The 19,835-nt window shown below is 38.2% G+C and overlaps 1 protein-coding gene across 2 annotated transcripts; it reads right to left on the bottom strand.

Moving 5' to 3' along the window:
• Positions 1-909: 909 nt before the first annotated feature.
• Positions 910-15,281, bottom strand: LOC103708884. Of its 2 annotated transcripts, XR_005514343.1 has the most exons (11): positions 14,804-15,281; positions 14,445-14,675; positions 8,214-8,399; positions 6,586-6,678; positions 6,217-6,399; positions 5,988-6,090; positions 5,717-5,902; positions 4,352-5,580; positions 3,457-3,884; positions 1,197-1,412; positions 910-1,083 (listed from the first exon to the last, which is right to left on the bottom strand). XR_005514343.1 is itself a non-coding variant. In XM_008793987.4 (10 exons), the coding sequence occupies exons 1-10, from the start codon at positions 14,825-14,827 to the stop codon at positions 1,355-1,357; spliced, it is 2,721 nt and encodes a 906-aa protein (XP_008792209.4). In that variant the 5' UTR covers positions 14,828-15,281; the 3' UTR covers positions 989-1,354. The 2 variants fall into 2 exon arrangements, 1 of the variants encoding a protein (XP_008792209.4); XM_008793987.4 differs by having other exon boundaries at positions 989-1,412.
• Positions 15,282-19,835: the final 4,554 nt, after the last annotated feature.

The raw sequence follows: 19,835 nt of genomic DNA, 5'->3' as shown, positions 1-19,835 counted from the left end.
TTTGGTCCGGTCAAATCTAGATACGGATTCGAATAGTCAATTTAAAAATTTTTCAGATATGGATACAAATAAATCTTTTTTTTTTGATTAAGATCCGCATATCCGTATAAAAAGGATGAGTGAAAAGAAGAAGTTTAAGTTAAATTAAAAAACTAATTTAGTGATTAACCAAATCTAAACTAAAAGTAACCCAAATATCATATGGCTGCCACTTAAGACAACAAATGGAATACGGAATTTTTCGAATCTACTTCGGCGACGAGCAACTTTTAACACTATATTCTTTATAAAATTATTACTTTTTATTATTAATAAATACTCATTAAAATTATATTTTTAATTAATTTTTTTTTAACAACCGTAACTTCATTGCTAATTTTCATCATTAAATTTTGCTCAAATTTGATATCCATATTCGAATAAAAAAATATGAATATTTTTAATATTTAATTTATATCTATATCTATTAATAATAAATATGAATATATTTAATATTCGATTTCCATCCGTATCAAAATAATTCTGTGAATTTCTCCAGAGGGAAAAAAGAGATGGCATTATCGGCGCAAGGATGGTTGCACGTCACACGGTTCCGACAAGACCGCAACGTTCAACATTCACGCACTGAAGAGATTAACGCACTGGGGTGAGCATTGCCAAGTTCCCCGCTTCCGTTTCACACCCACCGTCGCTGCTCTTTACAACGACCTACCAAGCACTTCAGCTCTATTTTTCGTCAAAACAACACACATTTTACCGTAAGCCATTTGGAAATGAAAGGCTAGCTTCATGTCAAAGATGAAACTGCATACCTTCCTGGGTAAAATCCTCTCGATACTAAGCTAGCTGCGGTCTGTCTCACAATTTCTCTTGGGCAACAAACATGGCAATCAGAAGCTCAAAAACTGTGGTTCGAAGAGACTTGCTGAACAGAACTGAGAGCAGGTCCTGCTCTCAAAAAGTTACAACTAGAATGCCGTCTGCCATGATGAAGAATATGATGGGAACTCATCGCTCAGATGTCTCCAAGAAAATTATCTATTACAACAACAAACTGATATCAAACATGAGTGTTTTCACCACCTGCATGGGGTTGAAGCCCTGTTAGAAAGGGGCAAAAATTTAGCAACCTGTTTAAAGCCACCTGATGCGGTGGCCTTGAGGGTTAAGAAAACAGAAAAAGTACTACAACGTACAAAAGGCTAATTCATCACAACAATCAGAGAAAACACTCCTTTGTACGCCTCCCGCTATGCTGCTCAAGCATGCATGCTCCAACTGTTTAGCATCTCTCTGTTTCACTTCTTCCTATGATATTTCATGTAAGGGGAAAAAAAACCACTCTCCACTACGCTCAGCTGGCTAGAGGGGGGAAGTCGGCTTCATCTTTCAGCTGATATGGTTGAGTTGGCCTGCACATTTAATTGATGAAATTTTGAATATGTAACAAGAATCCCATATTTTAAGTATTGCTGCATAAAAATTCCAAAATCCATTGCATTTGACTAACAAATTTGCATGCTATTGTAACTCTACGTGGCAGAACCACCCAAACTATAATAATCAATGCACCACCCAAGAACCGAACCCAAAACCTCTAATCGCTAAGCAAGGATGTGACTACTGGTACAAGTCGCAGTTCACAGATGTCTTTCATATTTTAAATGTGAAATTTGTACATAACAACATAATTCAGAAAATCAATAATATGTGCAGCAACAGTCTATCTATTTATGTATACAAAAATAGAATGGATCCTGCATTAATGAAACTACTTAAAATTAACAACTAATACTAGTAGATCGTAGTAACTGGTTAAGCACAAAGTATCAGGAAATGGAATGTTAATGTCTACATATAAAATGCATGCAATTCGTGTATTAGTGCATGCAGTAATCCTTCTTTATGCAAGGAAGAAAGTACCAGGTAAAGGAATGTTAACCTCCACACAATCAATGCACGTAATTCATGTATATGAATATATTACCAATACATTTTCATAAATGGTAGCTGTTCTGATATGTGGTAATCCAATTTATGTGTGTCCACACTAATATTAAACTCCTGCTAAATTCTTGGACTCCCCAACTCCACATCCACTAGGAGTTGGATGTGTCCACATCTCTTGCTTTCGCTTTTGTCTAAGCCCCATTGTTTGTGATGGAAACTAACATACATTGACTTTGCATGATCTCTCTATAAGTGTGTGTGTCTGTGTGTGAGTGCACGCGCACAGACTTAGAGACCCAAAATGGATGTCTAACAATCAAAAGAAAACTCGAGGACTTTATACTCGGAAAATAGACACCAACTTTCATGATCTCTCGCTCATCTATGAGAACCATGTGGGATGTGCTAGTCCCTGTCGACTATGCACTGAGTAGATCTTGGATACTTATACAGACCAAAATACTTAGATAATACCTTCCAGCTAGTCTTTTTGAAAGAAATCCTGAATTGTTATATATAGTATCAGAGTAGACCAAGCTCATAGCCCATGTAGACTAGGAACACTGCAACACAAGTCCTATTAGGACTGATCATGAGCCAATCATGGTGCTTGTAATCGAATTTGATTGATTTTGTGATTGGATTTAAATCCTTAGCCTAGCAAGGATGCCAAGGCTTAAATAGAGAGAGTATGTGAGACTCGTGCGGGTATATGTTTAGTCCTACATCAGCTATGCACTAAATAAATCTTGGGTAAGGGCCAAGGAACCCAAGTAACACCTCCTAGCTAGCCTTTTTTGCTTGAGGTTCTGGATTGTTACATCACCACCGCACTACCACCACAACAACTAAAGAGCAAAGCAGTCCCTTTCTTGGTCTCTGTAATTCCATATAGTCCTCTCTTTCTTCACAGCGTACAACAGCAACTCTTTTAGCTTGAAAGTATACAAGAAAGGTAGATGAAAATTATACAAAACATCATACAGTTCCAGCACAAAGGAGATCTCAAGAGTCGGTAATATGCCAAATGCCCACTTTTTTATTCAGTATGTAAATAAAACAATATAGGGAACTGCACGGGTGTCAGCTCAAGAGTCAAACATACAATTTTTAGAAGGTGCCTCTCCGTATGTATTGATAATGGACCTTGCCTAGTATTTTTTTAAAGTCAAAAATCATGTAATGAATGTGATGATAATATGTTTTGTTTATTAATATTTGAACTAATTATGACTAGTTGTCTGTTCCATGATTTTTTTTTCATATACTAATTTTAGTAAGCAAACAAGTAAAACTTAATGTCTGCTATAACTTATATCTTCTCTCCTTCCACTATGGTTATTTGTCATGGGAGAATCTAGAAAACATGGGGCATTGTTGCACTAGAGTCAATTCTCAAGTTAGACAATATATTCAGGCACCTTATTATCCATGTCTGATGCCAGTGTTTGCAAAACTACCAGAAACTGTATTATGAAAACTTACAGTTTAAAAAAAATGGATTACCTTTCACGGCTTCGGCCCATTTGAGATCTCTGCTCTGTTGATACAGGGAACGCTGGTCCAGATCCCTGAGTACCGAAAGATTCCACTCTGCTGCCTCTTTCTGGTGAGGACACTTCTACTGGAACAGCACCAAAGGATCCAAATGCAAGTTTTCCATCTGGTGGATATCCAAAGCCATTAGCATGGGAGCCACCCCTTGAGGCAGTACGTGAAGACTGGGATACATCCAAGGGAGCTGGCCTCCCACGTCCATTTCCACTAAAGACGGGAACTTGTGCCTGTGATGGTGGTTCCTGATTGCTCTCCTCTGATAAGTTCATGTCAGTGAATGTTTCCACTCGGCCATTGTTGCGGGATCTTGGCTGGTGATTAGCAAGCGCTGAATTCCTTCCTCTGGGTGACGGCCTTTCTCTGAATGAACGGAAGCTCTACAAAACCCAACGAACAGAAAAGATATTGATATGAGATGAATGAAAACCAATGAATGAACAAATCAGCAACTGAAGGTTATGCCAGCCAAAGATGGGTTTCTCACCAAAAAATGAAAATAAAAAAAATAAATAATAACACCAATACTCCAAAGGGACCCCATCTTACGTCTGCATATACAAAACCTGAACTTAGACCAAAAAACAAACAGACATGGGATTAAAATTGGATATTTGGTTATAGGTCCATATGTTGGGTCCATTTTCTAGGAGATCTGTTTAGGACAAGAAGAAGAAGAGGAAGAAGAAGAAGAAGAAGAAGAAGAAGCAACATGGATTCAATGGAGCAGGCCAAGGTAAGTAAAGGCCTGATCCATACTGACCAATTTGCAGTTCTGACTGCAACTACAATAACCAAAATATTGAACTTAAACAAGTACCCAACTATTTAACTCCAAAAAGCATACCATGTTGGGAAAGTATGTCCCTGTTCCTCTTGGTTTTGGGAGATCTTCCATGCCATAAGCACTAGACATTATAGGTGAATTTATCAGGTAACCAGGAGGAGAAAATGGTGGCCCAGGGATTGCCCCATTTGCACCCATATGCGTATACATATTCCGCTGATGAAAGGTATTCCATGAATTTTTGTTACGATAATGGGAAGGGGACAGTTGTTGAAATGGAATAAAAGAAGTGCCCATAAAGAACTCTTGGCATTCCCGAACATATAGAAGATTTTTAATATGCATGTCATAATCCCCAGAGAGATCTGATAAGTCATTCAACTTTGGACTTCTGTTATTTCCATTTCTCTGATTTCTTGCCATCAAGTGGTCTGCAAGATGTGAATCTTCTGATAAATAAGTATTCCAACTTGATCTCACAGGCCCATCAACTGAACCAGCAGACATAGAATTTACATGGCTTCTGCCACTTCTTGATGACTCAGTCTCATAGAAGTCTGACCGTATAAATTCCTCATCAGGGGATGGAGCCCTGGTTGTAAACACTTTGTTCATTGCACCAAGGTTTGTTGAAGTCACTTGATCAATTACCTCACCCTGAGCACCATTTTCTGGATGAAAGAATAGATGGGGTGCATGATAAGCTTTTCCAGATGGTGAGGAACCTGTTTCACTACTTGATGGTGAAACCTTATAATTTTCGCTGACAGCTCCCAAATCAGAGGCTCTTCTGGTAGCAAGATCTCTGGCATCACCGGCCAAACGTTTGCCTGAAACAACATTGCCCTCCATGATGCTATTGGGTTCTGTCTTGGGACACTTCTGCAGCCAATTTGTCTCCAGAAGATGATTGAAGGGATGCCTGCTTAATTGTGTTCTGGTTCCGTTCTCCTTCTCTGAGACTGAAATCTTGATGTTATTAATTTTCCCAGACAGTGCTTCATAGGAATTAGTGGTTGCGGAACCTGAAATTAACTTATCTTTGTCACATTTTTCAACCTTTAAGTCCGATGACATAGAGCCAAGACCATCATGATCAATCATGGAACTGTCTGAATGACTGGGAAATACATCTTGTACATCAGGCCTGTCACCGCTTCCATGTCTGTCCAGTGTGTTTGTGAAGAACATTGTAACTTCATCTGCCATATTTTCAGCTGGTAGCAGAAGTATCCTCCCAAGCTTTCGGGCACCATATGTAAATGCACTACGTATGCGGTGAAAGTTACCTATTTGCAATAATGACCGCACATGAAAGCACATATAAAAAAAAATAGAAGTCAACTTTCAAAAGATATGGTAATCAACAGAAGGAATCATCTTTCAATCAGGATTCTGAGAAGCTGGAAGGAAAATACTACCAACCTTTGCTGACGCTCCGTCCAAGATTGTTGTTCTCTTTCAGTGGATCAACTATATTTAGATGCTTCTGAGAAAAAATTCTAGAGTTGTTCTCTGATCCCCTTGAGGGAACTGAGAACATATCCACACATTTTTTGAGAAATTCCTTACTGAGCAGTAAATCACTCTCATGAGTTTCTGGTGGCTCAGCTGTGACAGCAGAAACAACAGATTGCCAACTCTAGACCACATATTTTATTTAGGAAAATTGGAAGGCCAATGAAAAGTCACTTACCCACTAATTCTGGAAGAGAAGAAATAGGAATTGGACCGTGTAAACTGATGCAATAGTTATCCCAGTCAAATTTGCTGTAATAATCCAAAAACCTATACAGAACCTGCAAAAGGGCAGTTGTCCTCGTATGACCGAAGAAAATTCTTTTATTGATATAGACAAATTCTGTAATGAACCAACAAATTCAGAATTCTCGCACCGTGATGCTTGTGTCCCACCATGAACTTACCGCTAAAGGGCCTTCCAAAGATATATGGAAGAGATGGAAGATGTACAACACTAAAGTTTCCAATGCATATGTAGAAATTAAACCATGATGAGCACCAAGAATGCGACTTTCATAATAACACCAAGCTTTGATCAGTATTATGCTACGCTTGAAGAGGTGATCTTTTCCAATTTGGCTGTCAACCTAGAGCAGCAAATGAGAGATTGTGTATAATTTCCTACCAAGGACCATAAAACCAGGAGCTAGAAAACAATGTAACAGAGGATGGGATGTCACACATGATATGTTTATAGAAGTGCCATGAATTCTGAGGAAAATAAAGAACAAGTTTATATTTGAAGTTGTATGGGCAAGATTTAGCCTCCATACCTGCTCAAGAAAGCAAAGCGTACAGAGTCCACCAATCTGATTGAACGAGATATCTACTACAATATTCTGAACAATGCATTTCACAAGTTTGACCTGCCATCAGAACTCAGATTATCAATACAAAAATACACATTCAGATACTGCACATGCATAACATACATGTATATCCAAACAGTAGAAAGATTTGTTTAGACAGGAAGCTTTGATATAACGAATTTTGACATATGACCTGATTTCATCTATGCAGATGGCAATACACATGTACTTGCATATCATTATAGATAGTTTTTAGCAAACAGGTACAGATACACTCTGGCATAGAAACTTAAGAGTGGCATGCAGCTTAGTCCATATGAGTGTGACTTTTTCTATTTGACCCAACACCATAGTATCAATCAATATTGTAACACTACGAAATGGAAAGGATACATTGAAGCTGTAAACTCTCTCTTCCAGCTAGAAATCACAAAAGTATTTGCAGGCTATCAATAGAATCTTGATTGCCTTAAATCCTATGGACCTTAGATTGCAATGTGCAAGAATAAATAACCCTACCAACAATAATTACGAGTCACCTTTCATTGCAACATTTTTCACTCTTGCGCCTAGCTGGTTTGCATTGTATGCACAGAAAAATTTTCCCATAATTGACAGAATATTTGCCAAATAATATACCAAAAGGCTACAGGAAAGAGAAGAAAAAGATATTGCCTAAGGGTTAACATAGAGGTCGGACACACATATCAAACAAAAAATGGAACATGCCGCAGTAGCGATAAACTTGAGTGGGGGAGCTGAAGCATCTAGAACGATGATTTTATGAGAGTCACAGCATAACTAGGATATACTACAAACAACTCAAGGCACGGAAACCAAATCTTATTTAGGAGAAATTAACAGCATTTTCCTACTGAGTAACAGGCTGCATTTAGAGTTAGATACTTGACCATGGCATGACAATAAAACTTTAGCAGCATGAGGAACTAATGATGCTAAGCACATCTAAAACAAAACTTTAATAAATTATTTATTCATTAAGCAAGTATCCCCGTGCTTACTAGCAATTAGAAATGAGGACGAAAAGCATCCTCCCTGTACTGTGACACTTAAGAAAATTTATGTCAAAAAGTACATGAATAAAGTACATGACATACAAGAGAATAAAAGGAAAAAAAATGAAAGCTTAAGCAGATAATAGGTTTATGTATGTTTATGTAAATTATCAAAATTTTGCGCATAATGGTGCTTAAGTAGCCAATCAAGTAAAAGCAATCCCTCGCCTCCTACTTACACAGCTGAATCGGTTAGAAAAAGGCAGAAGATGAACATGGAACCTCCAGTTTAAACTAAAAGTTATATGATACTTCTAGTTCCTTACAAGAGTTTATGTAGATAGGATGCAAAAATTTCTATGTAAGTGACCCAAAAGATCAGCCAGACAGTGCGTACAAACTTCCAATGCTTCAGGATTTATCTTGAACTCTTTTTGATTATAGCAACAAAGATTTGCAGTATACCAAAAGTTAGCAAAGATACATAACGGCACACAATTAGACAGAAGGAAAACCTATAAATCAAGATGACCATTTAAACAACAAAAAAAAGTGAAGCTTATTAGAACATAATACATCTGCATGAATGTATTGCACATCCTTCACTTCAAACTCAGCATCCTTATTTTGTTCCTCAACTTCAAGAACAGAACGCACTTCATTGGCCAAAACATCTTCAGAATTCGGCACGCCAAGTGCAGTCAGGTCAATATCTCCATCAGGAAGATATGTCTTCAGTGGGACTGATCCAAATGGAAATATCTGTGGAGAGATTGCATAAAAAAAGTCAAAAGTGATTCTTGACATAATATAAAAAGAGCATCAAACATCAGAAGCATTCAAAACATGTGAACTTTTTATTAAAGCAAAAAGGCAGCAAAAGACCTGAATTTCATACAAAGGGTGTCTCAATGCACGAGGTCTAGGGAGGATCAGAAGTATGGCCTTACATTGCGTGCAGAGAGGTTGTTTCCGCATTTTGAACTCGTGACACCCAAGTCACAGTGAAGCAACCTTACCATAAAAGAGACTCGAATTTCATAAATAAAAACTCTTCCAAATATTCCAAAGTTATTTTGCACGAATCCAACACTTAAATATGCCACTCATACCCTTAAACACTAAGGCAAAGTTTACATAATTTATAATGTTTGCATATGGATTAATAATTAACAGTGCCACCAACAAGACCATCTAAATTACATGATGAAAAGCAAAACATTACAGGAGCTGTTTTTTAAATCAGCTTCGCAAGTATCAAAACTACAATTTAGTGAAATATAGTTTCACTACCAACATTTGTTTAAACGATGGCCAAGTGCACGAGGCTCCCACCAGGGAGGATTAGATGTACGCAACCTTACCCCAACATGCAAAGAGATCATTTCTATGCTTCAAACTCGTGACCTCCATGTCACAGTGGAGCAACCTTACCCATTTTTCCAATGCTCAACCTCAGTTCCAACATTTGTTTCAGCTCCATCAATCATATTTGATCTATAGTTTCAATAATTGTGAGTGTTTGTTTCAAACTTATGGATAAGTCACCTTGTTGGCTCTATAGGTCCATCTGGCCAACTTGTGTTTGTTTAGTAAATCAATTTGATAAAAATATTTGCAATTGAATCTCATGTCCTATCAAGTTAGATTACAACAAAACAAGTCAATTCAGACCAGTTATGGCCCAACCAGTTCAGGTCTATAAAATGTAGGTAGGTGCATTGTGTTAACTATTCTCGCTACAATTTTCGCATTATGTAAAGCAAAAAACAATGATTAGAAATAAGTGATGCAATAGATGCAAGTTTCGGGCTGAAAAGCAAGAATAACAAGCAAGGTTTGCCGTGTTGGTATAGGACCTTGTACTAGTACCATTCCATTACAATATTGGTATATGGTACAGTACGAGACGGTGAGACGTACCAAGTGTCAATACAGTATGAGACTACATAGCAGCTCGATACCGGTACGGTACAATACGATATTAACCGATACCGCAAACCTTGATAACAAGATTAAGACTTAAACTTAAGAAAAAAAATAGGAAAGAGAGGAGAGAACTGGAAAATGCTAGATTTCTTCTCAACTGACCAATGATATCAAACAGTGAGCTTTCAAGGCCTCAATTAACAATGCATGGCAGCTCATCATGCGAAGGAAGAAAGTGAAATTGCATTCTAGAAGAAAGGGATATCGTTGATGACATAAAAAGTGGAAGAGTGCATGGGTATACATATTCTCAATAACTAGGAGTTCTATCGCCCCTTGAAAGTTGAATTAGGTCTATGTTATTGTAGAATAAACAATGTTAAAGGGCAATATATATTAATTTGCTTCATCTTACATATAATTGACAATTGCTTCTTTTACGTCAGCGCTAACTTATAAAAAATTAATTAAATCATATAGCCACGATATTGTCACTTGATTTCATGTGTAGAAAGTTGTCACAAATATGTTAAAAAAAGAACTAATGCTACTAAAACTGATGATGATTCATAGCCTTTAAAAAGTGGTCACCAGGATAAATCATTTAAGATTTATCATTTGGTATCTTTATCTAATGTTGTCATCAAAATACACGTTCCTACGTAAAACTCCAAAAATCTAAATAAAGCATCAAAGTTGTATGAGAATTCGCAAAGCCTTTGATGCCTCCATTTCTAAATGAACTCCATGAACAACTAATTAAAGTCGGCAAATATCTAATTATGCTCAACTTTTGCAAATAAGATATAGAGAACATCAACAAGAAAGATGCTTATTTCTTTACATATTGAGAATAAACGATAAAAGTTTCTATACTTTGTTTGCTTGTTTCAATTACCTTTATTCAAATGTGGTTTCTTAATAAACAGTCTTTGTTTTGGCTGTAATTTAGCAGTAAGAAAACAAAGTATTATCTGTACTTGAAAGAAATCATCTCCTACGATACATTATGTAGCAATTGTAATATGATGTGTGGGTGTGGATTGCCGACATGACTCACAAAGGGCAGAAAGGGGGAAAATGGCACAGACCAACAAGTCACACTCGATAAGGGGAAGTCCACAAACTGAATTTTCTCCATGCCCTTGTTCTGAGAACAAAATCTTCCTCGTGACCTTATTATTATATAACAATATAGAATCATTAATAGATAATAGTATTAATCTTCTCCATGCCCAAATGCCATCCTGGTTAAAAGAGCTCTATTAATAAACCGGTACTGCCATTATATTCAGAGAAGATGATGATGACGATGATGATGAAGATACCCTCATGCCTCTATTTCCTTATCCCCTTGAGGTAAGGTGCAGTTAGGGCACAATTACAGGAAAGAAAGGGAGCTCATGGACCGCATTGCTATAGACTGAGGAGATGGAGGACCAGAAATGAATGGTTAGTGTTGTAAATGGGGTGCCAGCAACCATGATGGTGTGCTATAGAGGAAGGAGGCTGTGGTCCTTGGAGAGAGGTGAAGAGGGTGATAGTTGTGGCCCTTAGACTTCACTGATTGCCAAGTCTCAGTGGACTGAGGTAAAGCTACTGCTATGGAGATCGAGAGGTGAAGTGATAGGAGCAATGGGAAAGGAGAAGAAGGATTTGGTACCTAGGAAAGATCGAGGGATTTGGGCTTGAGGGGATTTGGGACTTTTTGATCTGGATATCCAGATATCCAAATTAGTGTCCAAGAATGTGACCAAACCCGTACCAAAATCCGGGAAGTTTAAAAGAAACGCATTATCCAGATTCGTGTCCAAATATGGGTCGGATATACAAACTAATATCTGAATTTAACCCAATTAAAACATGGAACCATATCCGAGAAGATCATATCTAGCCAAGTTTTAACACTACATGATGTACTCTCAGCTATGTAGTGGAGGAAGAGAAGCAGATGTGGATTAACTTGCTTGAATGGGGAAAGAGAAAGGTGCAGGGGGGGTGTGGTAACAACAAATTTGGGAACGAGGAGGATATCATTCATGCAAGGGAGACGTGAGGTCTAGGTATGATGCTGTGATGTATATAGGCTATTGGTTTCTAGACCCAACAACTAGCAGAGTGGTAGGATTTGCCTCCTCAATCCACTAAAATCCAAATGCGGCTACAATGTATCTATATAGGTATATTACATAAGTATGTACACAAAGGAAGACTCACAACTGCAATGTTTACAGTACATTTCCATCATGTAGAGATATCATTCTATTCCCCTGCTAAACTGACTCATGCATTGTAGGCTACTTCTTCATAGAGGCTTTGTCATCAATTCAATATTACTAACAACTAATGTCAACCTATAACTTTGAGTCTCTCTCTTGACAACCGAACTTTATATTGATGACTTGAGGTCATATCTTTCTCAAGTAACTCATCTTTTCTTTTTTCACCCTAATAAGAATTTAGTAAGATCAATGTGTCATACAGGAATAAGATAAATGAACTCAACTATCCTGTAGGTGCAAATGATGCACCAAAACTTGTTTCCAAGTTAAAAATAAAAGTGATCTATCAAATCAATCTAAATTGGAGATGTCAGATGCACACATTGGTTCAATGAAAGAGTCAAGTGCAAGATTTAGAAAATCTATTAAGCTCACATGTCATTAGCCTCGAACATGCTATTTAAATTTCAACATCAAGCACATTTGGCCTAGAAAACTTATACTAGGAGCACATCAAGTATGTGCAGATTTTTTTTACCGAACTTTTAACCTTGTATCAAGTGAAAAAAAGGTGGTTTCATCTAAAACATAATTTCAACTAACAAAAGAATATATCAAGTAATTGCCCAGATTATGGGGACATATGCCCATATCTTACATAACTAGCTACTTTTTTGCTTTTTCTAATGTATTTTTCCCAATATATTCATCTTCACTATGTCATGTAGTATCCAAGTTACAGCATACAGAATACTTATACCAAAATCAATTATTACAATAGCTTCTTCATAATCCTCACAACTTCTCTAACAATCATTTTCTCTAATTTATAAACTTCACATTTTTACTTTTCTCAGTTTTTAACAGTTCTGGTCAGAGTAGTTTATTGTCAGGTAAAAATGACAGAATGGTTTTGCCAAAAGGTGAAACAAATTGTTCGGCATTAACATTGGCCAAAGCATGCTCTTAAATTGATAGTATATATATCAAGATGCACGAACAAGGCAAGTGCCAAGAAGGACCTCAAAAGCTCCAATCAAGCAGCAGAATAAGAATCAAGCACTACTTCAAACTTTAGCCTACATATTTCATGTTGGGGAAAGAAAGCATCCGACAATTCAGATTTCAGAATGCAGATTAGCCTATTTCGAGGGTTGTTCTGTATCGAAGAAAACATAGACTCTTACTTCCAAAATAGAATTGCTTTGACGAAACAAAAAGATCAGACCCAAAATAACATGGATCCTCTCGAGACACGTGTCCATAAACTATACTCCTACATTTTTCCCCTAAATACAGAGGAAAAGGAAATTGCTAAAGCAACCTTAGATCAACCACTATATTGTGTTCAAAGCGAAAAAAGCGAAGAAACCAAAAGGCAGCCCCAAGTGAAGAGGCATAATTTTCTCGGTTTCCAGTCCAGTATGGTGAGAACAATACTATTCAGCATGCAGGATTCCAGATTTCAAGTGTTACGCATTCATGAATGTTAACTCTTTTGTTGCCATCAAAAATTGTCTTTTTTTCCCTTGGCCAAAGAACTACAGAAAAACAATTTAGTTCTTTACTGCACAACTTCAATTTAAACATAAGACATCCAACTGTAATTCGAACATGAATTGCTCAAGAATTAAAAATCAATTACATTTGCTAGTTTTGAAATTCAATTTTTCTAGCATTTGCCCTTGAGTAGTGACAATGTTAATTTTGTACATATCTAACATATATATTATGTTAGGTTTATCACAATTTGTCCAAAGAAAATGTTAATGTTTTTATGATCTTAAAAACAAAAAATTAAAGAGTAGAATTTGGAGCATCTTTCGGGGGGCGGGGGGGAGCTGAATTAACTATGTGCTTGACATGAAAATTGTCACAGCATAATTTGAACATGGACTGTTTAAAATATGTGTGCCAAATATCAAGATTGTATTGTAACATGTTATCAGCAGTTCTTATAAAAGAAAACACCAGACCACGATAGATAAACAGAGTCCTTCCATGCTGGAGTGGAAATCTTGAAGTTTTCTATTATTACACCTTCATATGCTCAAAAACAATGCCAATTATATAGAATGTGTTGTCAATATCGACTTTACCAGGAGGCAAGAAACATGAAGAGATGATAGAAAACATTCACTTAATCTGATGGAGATCTTGACATATATTATTCACATTAGGTAATATTGTCATGCTATAATACAGAAAACACTCTGAAGGTCTCTGCAATTCAGAGCTGCAAGCAAGAAACATCAACAGGCACCAAGAAACATTCACTAAACTCAGTGGAAATCCAATTAATGCATAACTCCAATCAGACAAGAACACCATGAACAAATCAAAAATTTTGCAACTTCCCATATTCAGAGTCAAAGTGAATTCTACGATTAAAGTGACTAAAATGAGGCTGAACGGAACAGGCAGCAAACCCCAAATAAGAGGCAGGCCCCATAAAATCAAAAGGACATGGAAATCACCTATCTAATCTCAAATAGAACACAATTAACTGCATCCAAGAAAGAAAATGCAATCTTGAATAGAATTTATATCGAGCGAAAGAACTCCAAGACAGTAAAAAGTAATATGTAAACAAGAAGAAAGACATTATTAGACACCCCGAATCGAAAGAAGAAAAGAAAAACAACAAAAAAATCACCTCGGTGGCCAGATACCCTCGGATCAGTTTCTGGACATACTCCAGCACGGCCCTCCTCCGCTGCTCCGAGATCACCGTGGGCTGGATGCACTGTATCACCTCCTGGGTGGCTTGCTCGGCTTGCCGCCAGCGCTCGGCGCTGATCGCTGACGGCTCGGGGTTCGACTGCTGCGCCGAGGGTGGCTGGCGGTTGCCGTCCCCGGCCGCGCCGTTCGACTGCGGAACCCAGGCCTGCAGGTCGTCCATGCTAAAGAATTGAACCCCAAAAAGGAAAATTGAGAAATTTCTCAAAACCCCGATACCCAAAACGGCGAAAGAACCATCCGGGGATCGAGGAATCTGTTCTTCTAGAGCAAAACCTCATCAACGGCGGCCGGAGCCATGCCGGAGCCGTCCGGAAGGGGATAGGTTCCGGCCGTAAGAAGGACCGGCGGAGAAGCGCGAGAACGCCTCAGAAGGCAGGAAAGGAGGAATTTTTCTTGGAGGAAATGGGGGATTGGAGCTGAGGGGAGGGAGGATTTGGATTGGGGACCGATCCGAGGTTCTTTAGGACTTGGCTTCGCTCTTAGAATTTGGGGGAGAAAAGGGGGAATTGGCGTCGCGTCCTCGGCGAAAACCCCCGGAGGAAAAAACCCAAAGCGCTGTGTCTTCGTTTTTATTCTCTCTCCCTCTCTCTGAGAAATTAGGGGAGAAAAGGGAGGAAATGGTGGGTTTGGGTTGGTCCTAGTTTTTGGTCACCTCCCTTTTAACTCTGGTGAAATGGTCCGTTCCTTTCCAAGGGGCTACTGGCCGGAATCCCTAGCTCTCCTCAGCCTTTTGCTCTGGCATGGGAGCCACATTTATTTGACGACGCCCTTAGCTCCCAATTCCCTAAAGAAGGAAGAGTTTGCATTACTAACTAAAAAAAAAAAAGAGCAAAAGACAGGAAGATAAACCCTAAAAAAAATCAATATATCGACAAAGGATAACATTTTTAACATTAAGAAATAAAAATAAGGAATTGCCAGCAGAAATGTCTTTTGGAATGAAAGAGATATCTAAGAAATTGCAGTAAATGATACATGATGCCACTCCGACAAGGACTTAGAATCGTGTAAATATGTATTACTTGTCGCAATCTTTTCTTGCACACCATGCCAACCGTTTCATTCATTTTTGTTGATAAATCTACTTCAAGCTAAAAGGTGAAAGCTATGATCATCCAAAAGTATCGTGCGGTCGTTCTTCGATTAGAGTTGTTATATATAAGAGCATGTGTAAAAGAAGATTAGTTGTATGCGACGCGAGCCAATAGATTTCTTTTTTTTTTCCTTCCCCATGCATTCAACGATTCTCTAAGTGGAACTCCTTCGGAGGTAGAGAGCTATAGAATTTTATGTGATTTCTAAGATATCGCACATAAGAGTATCTATATCAAGCTGAATATATCTAAACTAAATCTTAGTAGATAATGGGCTTTATTCAAATTTGGTATGAAATCAAAATTTTTGATTTTCTTGGATGTGACTAACAAAAAAACAAAACATTCCCTCCACATTGCTTTTGCTTGCCTATCAAGCACACAAAAATATGAATAGTAGGATTCACAATTTTTTAATAGCATATAATTAAGATGTGAATTAGGGTTTGCTCTGGTGGTCGCATTCTCTGCCTAGTAACTAGAGGTTCAAGAATCAAACTTTAGGTGGTGCATATTCCAAAATTCAAACCTCAAGATTATGTTGCCTTTCTTAAAAAGTAATTACAGTATGAGTTGTTCTATCTTCCTTTCTTGAAAAATAAAAAAGAATGTTATTAAAACATTATGTTGCCTCAAGATTGAGGAACCATGTACTGTTTAAAAAATATTTATTTCAGCTCTAGATTATCTCCTATTTTTTTTAAGCATGTACGGATGAAGCATGTAAAGGTCCAACTAGTTTCCCTAATATTAACACAAACTTTTCTACAACTACTTATTTTTTATAAACATAAAAGTTGCATTGAAAATAAATTGAAGTCTTATGAGAAAGTATGAGATGTTTTTTTTCTTTGCTAGGAGCATATCCTAAACCTTACTAAATTTAGATCACATACAAATGCCTCGTAATGCAAGAAAACTCCGTATTCGTGATATGATGTGCTTGTCCTAGGTCTAATAGAGCAAAACTAAGCTAGACTTCTCGATTGGAGATTGTAAGGCCATATACCTAGAACGGGCTAAGGGACCATCGCCCTCTTCGTTAAGTCTTCTTCTATACGTGTGGACGGATTTACTAAAGCTTTTTGTGTTAAGTGATTAGATGATATGATATCAAAGCCAAGTTTACAAGAAATGGTAGTTTCAAATCCCTTCTAAGTTAATTATTTATTTAACTGACTTTATTGTCATTTTAACCAACCACTTGTTTAATATCCATGAGAGAAGAGGGGAACCAAGTGGGGTGGGGATGACATTGTTAAGCTTAATATATGATGTAAACTGTAGAAACATGATATCTAGATTCAAGGATTGCTTCTCTTTGGGAAAACAATTGCTTGCCTCCAACGTCGCAATGACGTATACTGTTCGAATCCTTCAAATGGTTCAAAATTTAAACAAGTTTTTTGAAGAGTAGAAAGAGAATGTCCGAAAACTTTGCTATATACATATATATTTGAATCATCATTTCTTTAAGCTTACTTCTTTACTGTATATTAAACTTCAGCCAGATATCAGTAGACTATATATCTTCATCATGAATCAAGGAGTTGAAGGAACATATTATTAGTTAAATTTATTGAATTCTATCCTGAGTGGTAACAAATGAAAACCTTTACAAACCATCTAGTCAACAATATTGTTCGACTTTGCATATATCTTGGAATACTTTCAACCTTGTAACCAAATATAATCTTTCAGACGAATAGGTTTTCACGAGTCCTATATATCTCGACGTTGAAGATAGACAATGACAGCACGAGGATTTCAGGTCTCCTTCCTCCCTACTCCCATAAACGAAGCCGTAGCAATCAAAGCAAGGTGTCCTGGTCAATATATCACTAGGCCAAGCCTCCAGATTCATCTCCTCCGAACCCAGCCAAGGCCCAAGCCTCACTTCGTTCTAATATTTGTGTTAAACTTGTTCTTGCATGCAATGGCATATATAATACATTAATATACAATTATGTATTTCAAATTTTTGTTGAGCTTCCGGCATGTTTCCCACAATTTTCTTTAAATTCTGAGATTTTCTTCTTGAGAAACTTAATTCTGCATAAAGATGAATGAGAAACGCTAGAGAGGAGAGCAGGCTCGCCAAGAGTACCTCAGTCTGTTAATACCGTCATGGCAATGTGATACTAAAATACTTCCTATATTTCACATAATTCTTTTAAGCTACAACATTATCGTGGTATCGCATGTCATGAAGAATATTTCCTGTGCACGAAACTGGTTCCTAAGAGAAAGGACGACCCCTTCTCCTACCCACCCCAATCTCGAGTCCAGATCCCATCAAATTTGAGAGCGAACTTGATGGTCCCATGGTCATCCATCACGGTCGTGCAGTGGGGCTCATGGTGTTCGTGGAACAATGACCCATGCATGCAAAACACAAGATTTTTTGCGTGTTGCAGAGATCATTGTTCCATAATATAGCGAGACCTGCTGCTGTATCACTATCCTCCGTGAAGTATATGAAACGTTGTGATTATGAAACATGATGTCAACAGAAGAAAGAATTGGTCATCACGTTCTCATCCTATGCTGCTTTTTTTTTGTTTTTTTGATTTGTGTCCGTCCATTCAGCATGTGTGACTCCAAGGCTCGCCAAAAAGATTTAACAATGAGATCCTTGATTTCACCAAACGGATTCTAGCTTATTTTCCCCCATTTAAATTCGGATAAGTTTATTTTTTTAATAAAAAATCTGATTATTTAAACACGCTAGTACTATAACTGCCCCATTCGCGTGGACCACGGACTTACCCATGCTACGGTTTATCCTAGCCAAAAAGAGATCAGACTGAATGAGCTCTGATGTGACTTAATTAACCTCGCACAAAATGGTTAGTCTAAACTTACAGATTGAGATCCGTGTGAACTCCAGAGTCCGGAGCCGCCTCGGACACCAACCTCGACCTGTAGCATAAGGATGAAGCCTGTTGAGAAAGACAACAAGGTACACGAGTAACACGACAGACTTTGATATTTTTTTGTCCTGAAGTCGTGATCTTCTGCCTTCCGTGGAATAAGACAGCAGCAGGAAGCTTAAAAAGGAGGAAAAATGAAAGGTGCAAATCTAATACGCCTTATTCTGTGGCCTATAAAAATACTACGCAACAGTAGCCTGGAAACCCATGCTTTGAGCCGGAGTGTGGAATTCTTGTTCCTTCCTCCTCACCGTTGGCGTGGAAACTCATTATTTCTTATTGTCAACAGCAAATTGATTGCCCTACCTAAGCTTTAGATTGGAAGCCTTCCGTAATGCACTTGATACATTTTTAAAATTTGGTCACTTCAACGGAAGAGCCTTTGAAACCCATAGTTTATCTGAAAACCACGTATGGTTCCTTCGTAATGCAATTCAGCTGGTCGCTTAAACAGCTGAGCCTTTGAAAGGCATAGTGTTATCCAAGGTCCAGGTAATACTCGTTTCAATAATATCCATTCAAACACAATACGGTAACTAATCATAAGAGAACCCCAATACACCGCCTTAACCATACTGGAACATCGGTGGATATCCTCGAGGACAGCTGTGTGACTGAGCTATCGATTGGTAGACTACCGACTATGGTGGACTCGGGCAGACTGATGGGACACAGGGTTTGTGACTTGCTAGTCCCAGATGAGGGGAGATGGGATGAGAATCTAATACGGAAGGCTTTTGGATAGCAGTTGGTGCAGAGGATTCGGATTTTACCAATTCCATCTCAAGCGGAGCCAGATAGACTGATTTGGTTTCCATCAGGTCGGTCGAGGGTACGAGCCAGAGATATTCATGCTTGGGCTAGTAGAGAGCCGGATAGGCGGATTGATGGTGGTTGGATATGGAGGATGAGGATGCATCCCCAGGTGGCGCTTTTTTTTGGAAGGTGGCCTGAGGCTACCTTCCGACCAGGAATATGCTGGCTAGGCGGGAGATGAGGATGGATATGCGTTGCGAGGGGTGCCTGAATGCCGAGGAGACTATTAGCCATGTACTTCTTCGATGTCATATAGCTGTGCAGTGTTGGAGATATGCTTCTGCGCTACTCCTTCCGATGCGGGAGTCGCTGGAGGATATGCTCTGGTACCTGAGTGAGTCTACTCGGAGGCCGAGCATCACTGAGATAGGTACTATAACGGCTTACTTAGCCTATCACATATGGCTGGACAGGAACGACCGCCTTTTGAGGGCGGGCAGTCGTCACCACAGGCTGTGATGG

The sequence above is a fragment of the Phoenix dactylifera genome, chromosome 12 (genome assembly GCF_009389715.1).
Source record: "Phoenix dactylifera cultivar Barhee BC4 chromosome 12, palm_55x_up_171113_PBpolish2nd_filt_p, whole genome shotgun sequence".
Lineage (NCBI taxonomy): Eukaryota > Viridiplantae > Streptophyta > Magnoliopsida > Arecales > Arecaceae > Phoenix > Phoenix dactylifera.
The sequence above is the reverse complement of the archived record's forward strand: the minus strand, read 5'-3'. Positions and strand labels throughout refer to the sequence as shown.

Coding starts and splice junctions, on each gene's coding strand:
- LOC103708884 (XM_008793987.4), bottom strand. CDS start 14,827: ATGGCTCCGGCCGCCGTTGATGAG. Junction 6,679..8,213: donor TGCAATACATTCATGCAGAT/GTATTATGTTCT, acceptor TTCTGATGGCAG/GTCAAACTTGTGAAATGCAT. Junction 5,903..5,987: donor TTCTCTTCCAGAATTAGTGG/GTAAGTGACTTT, acceptor CTGCTGTCACAG/CTGAGCCACCAGAAACTCAT.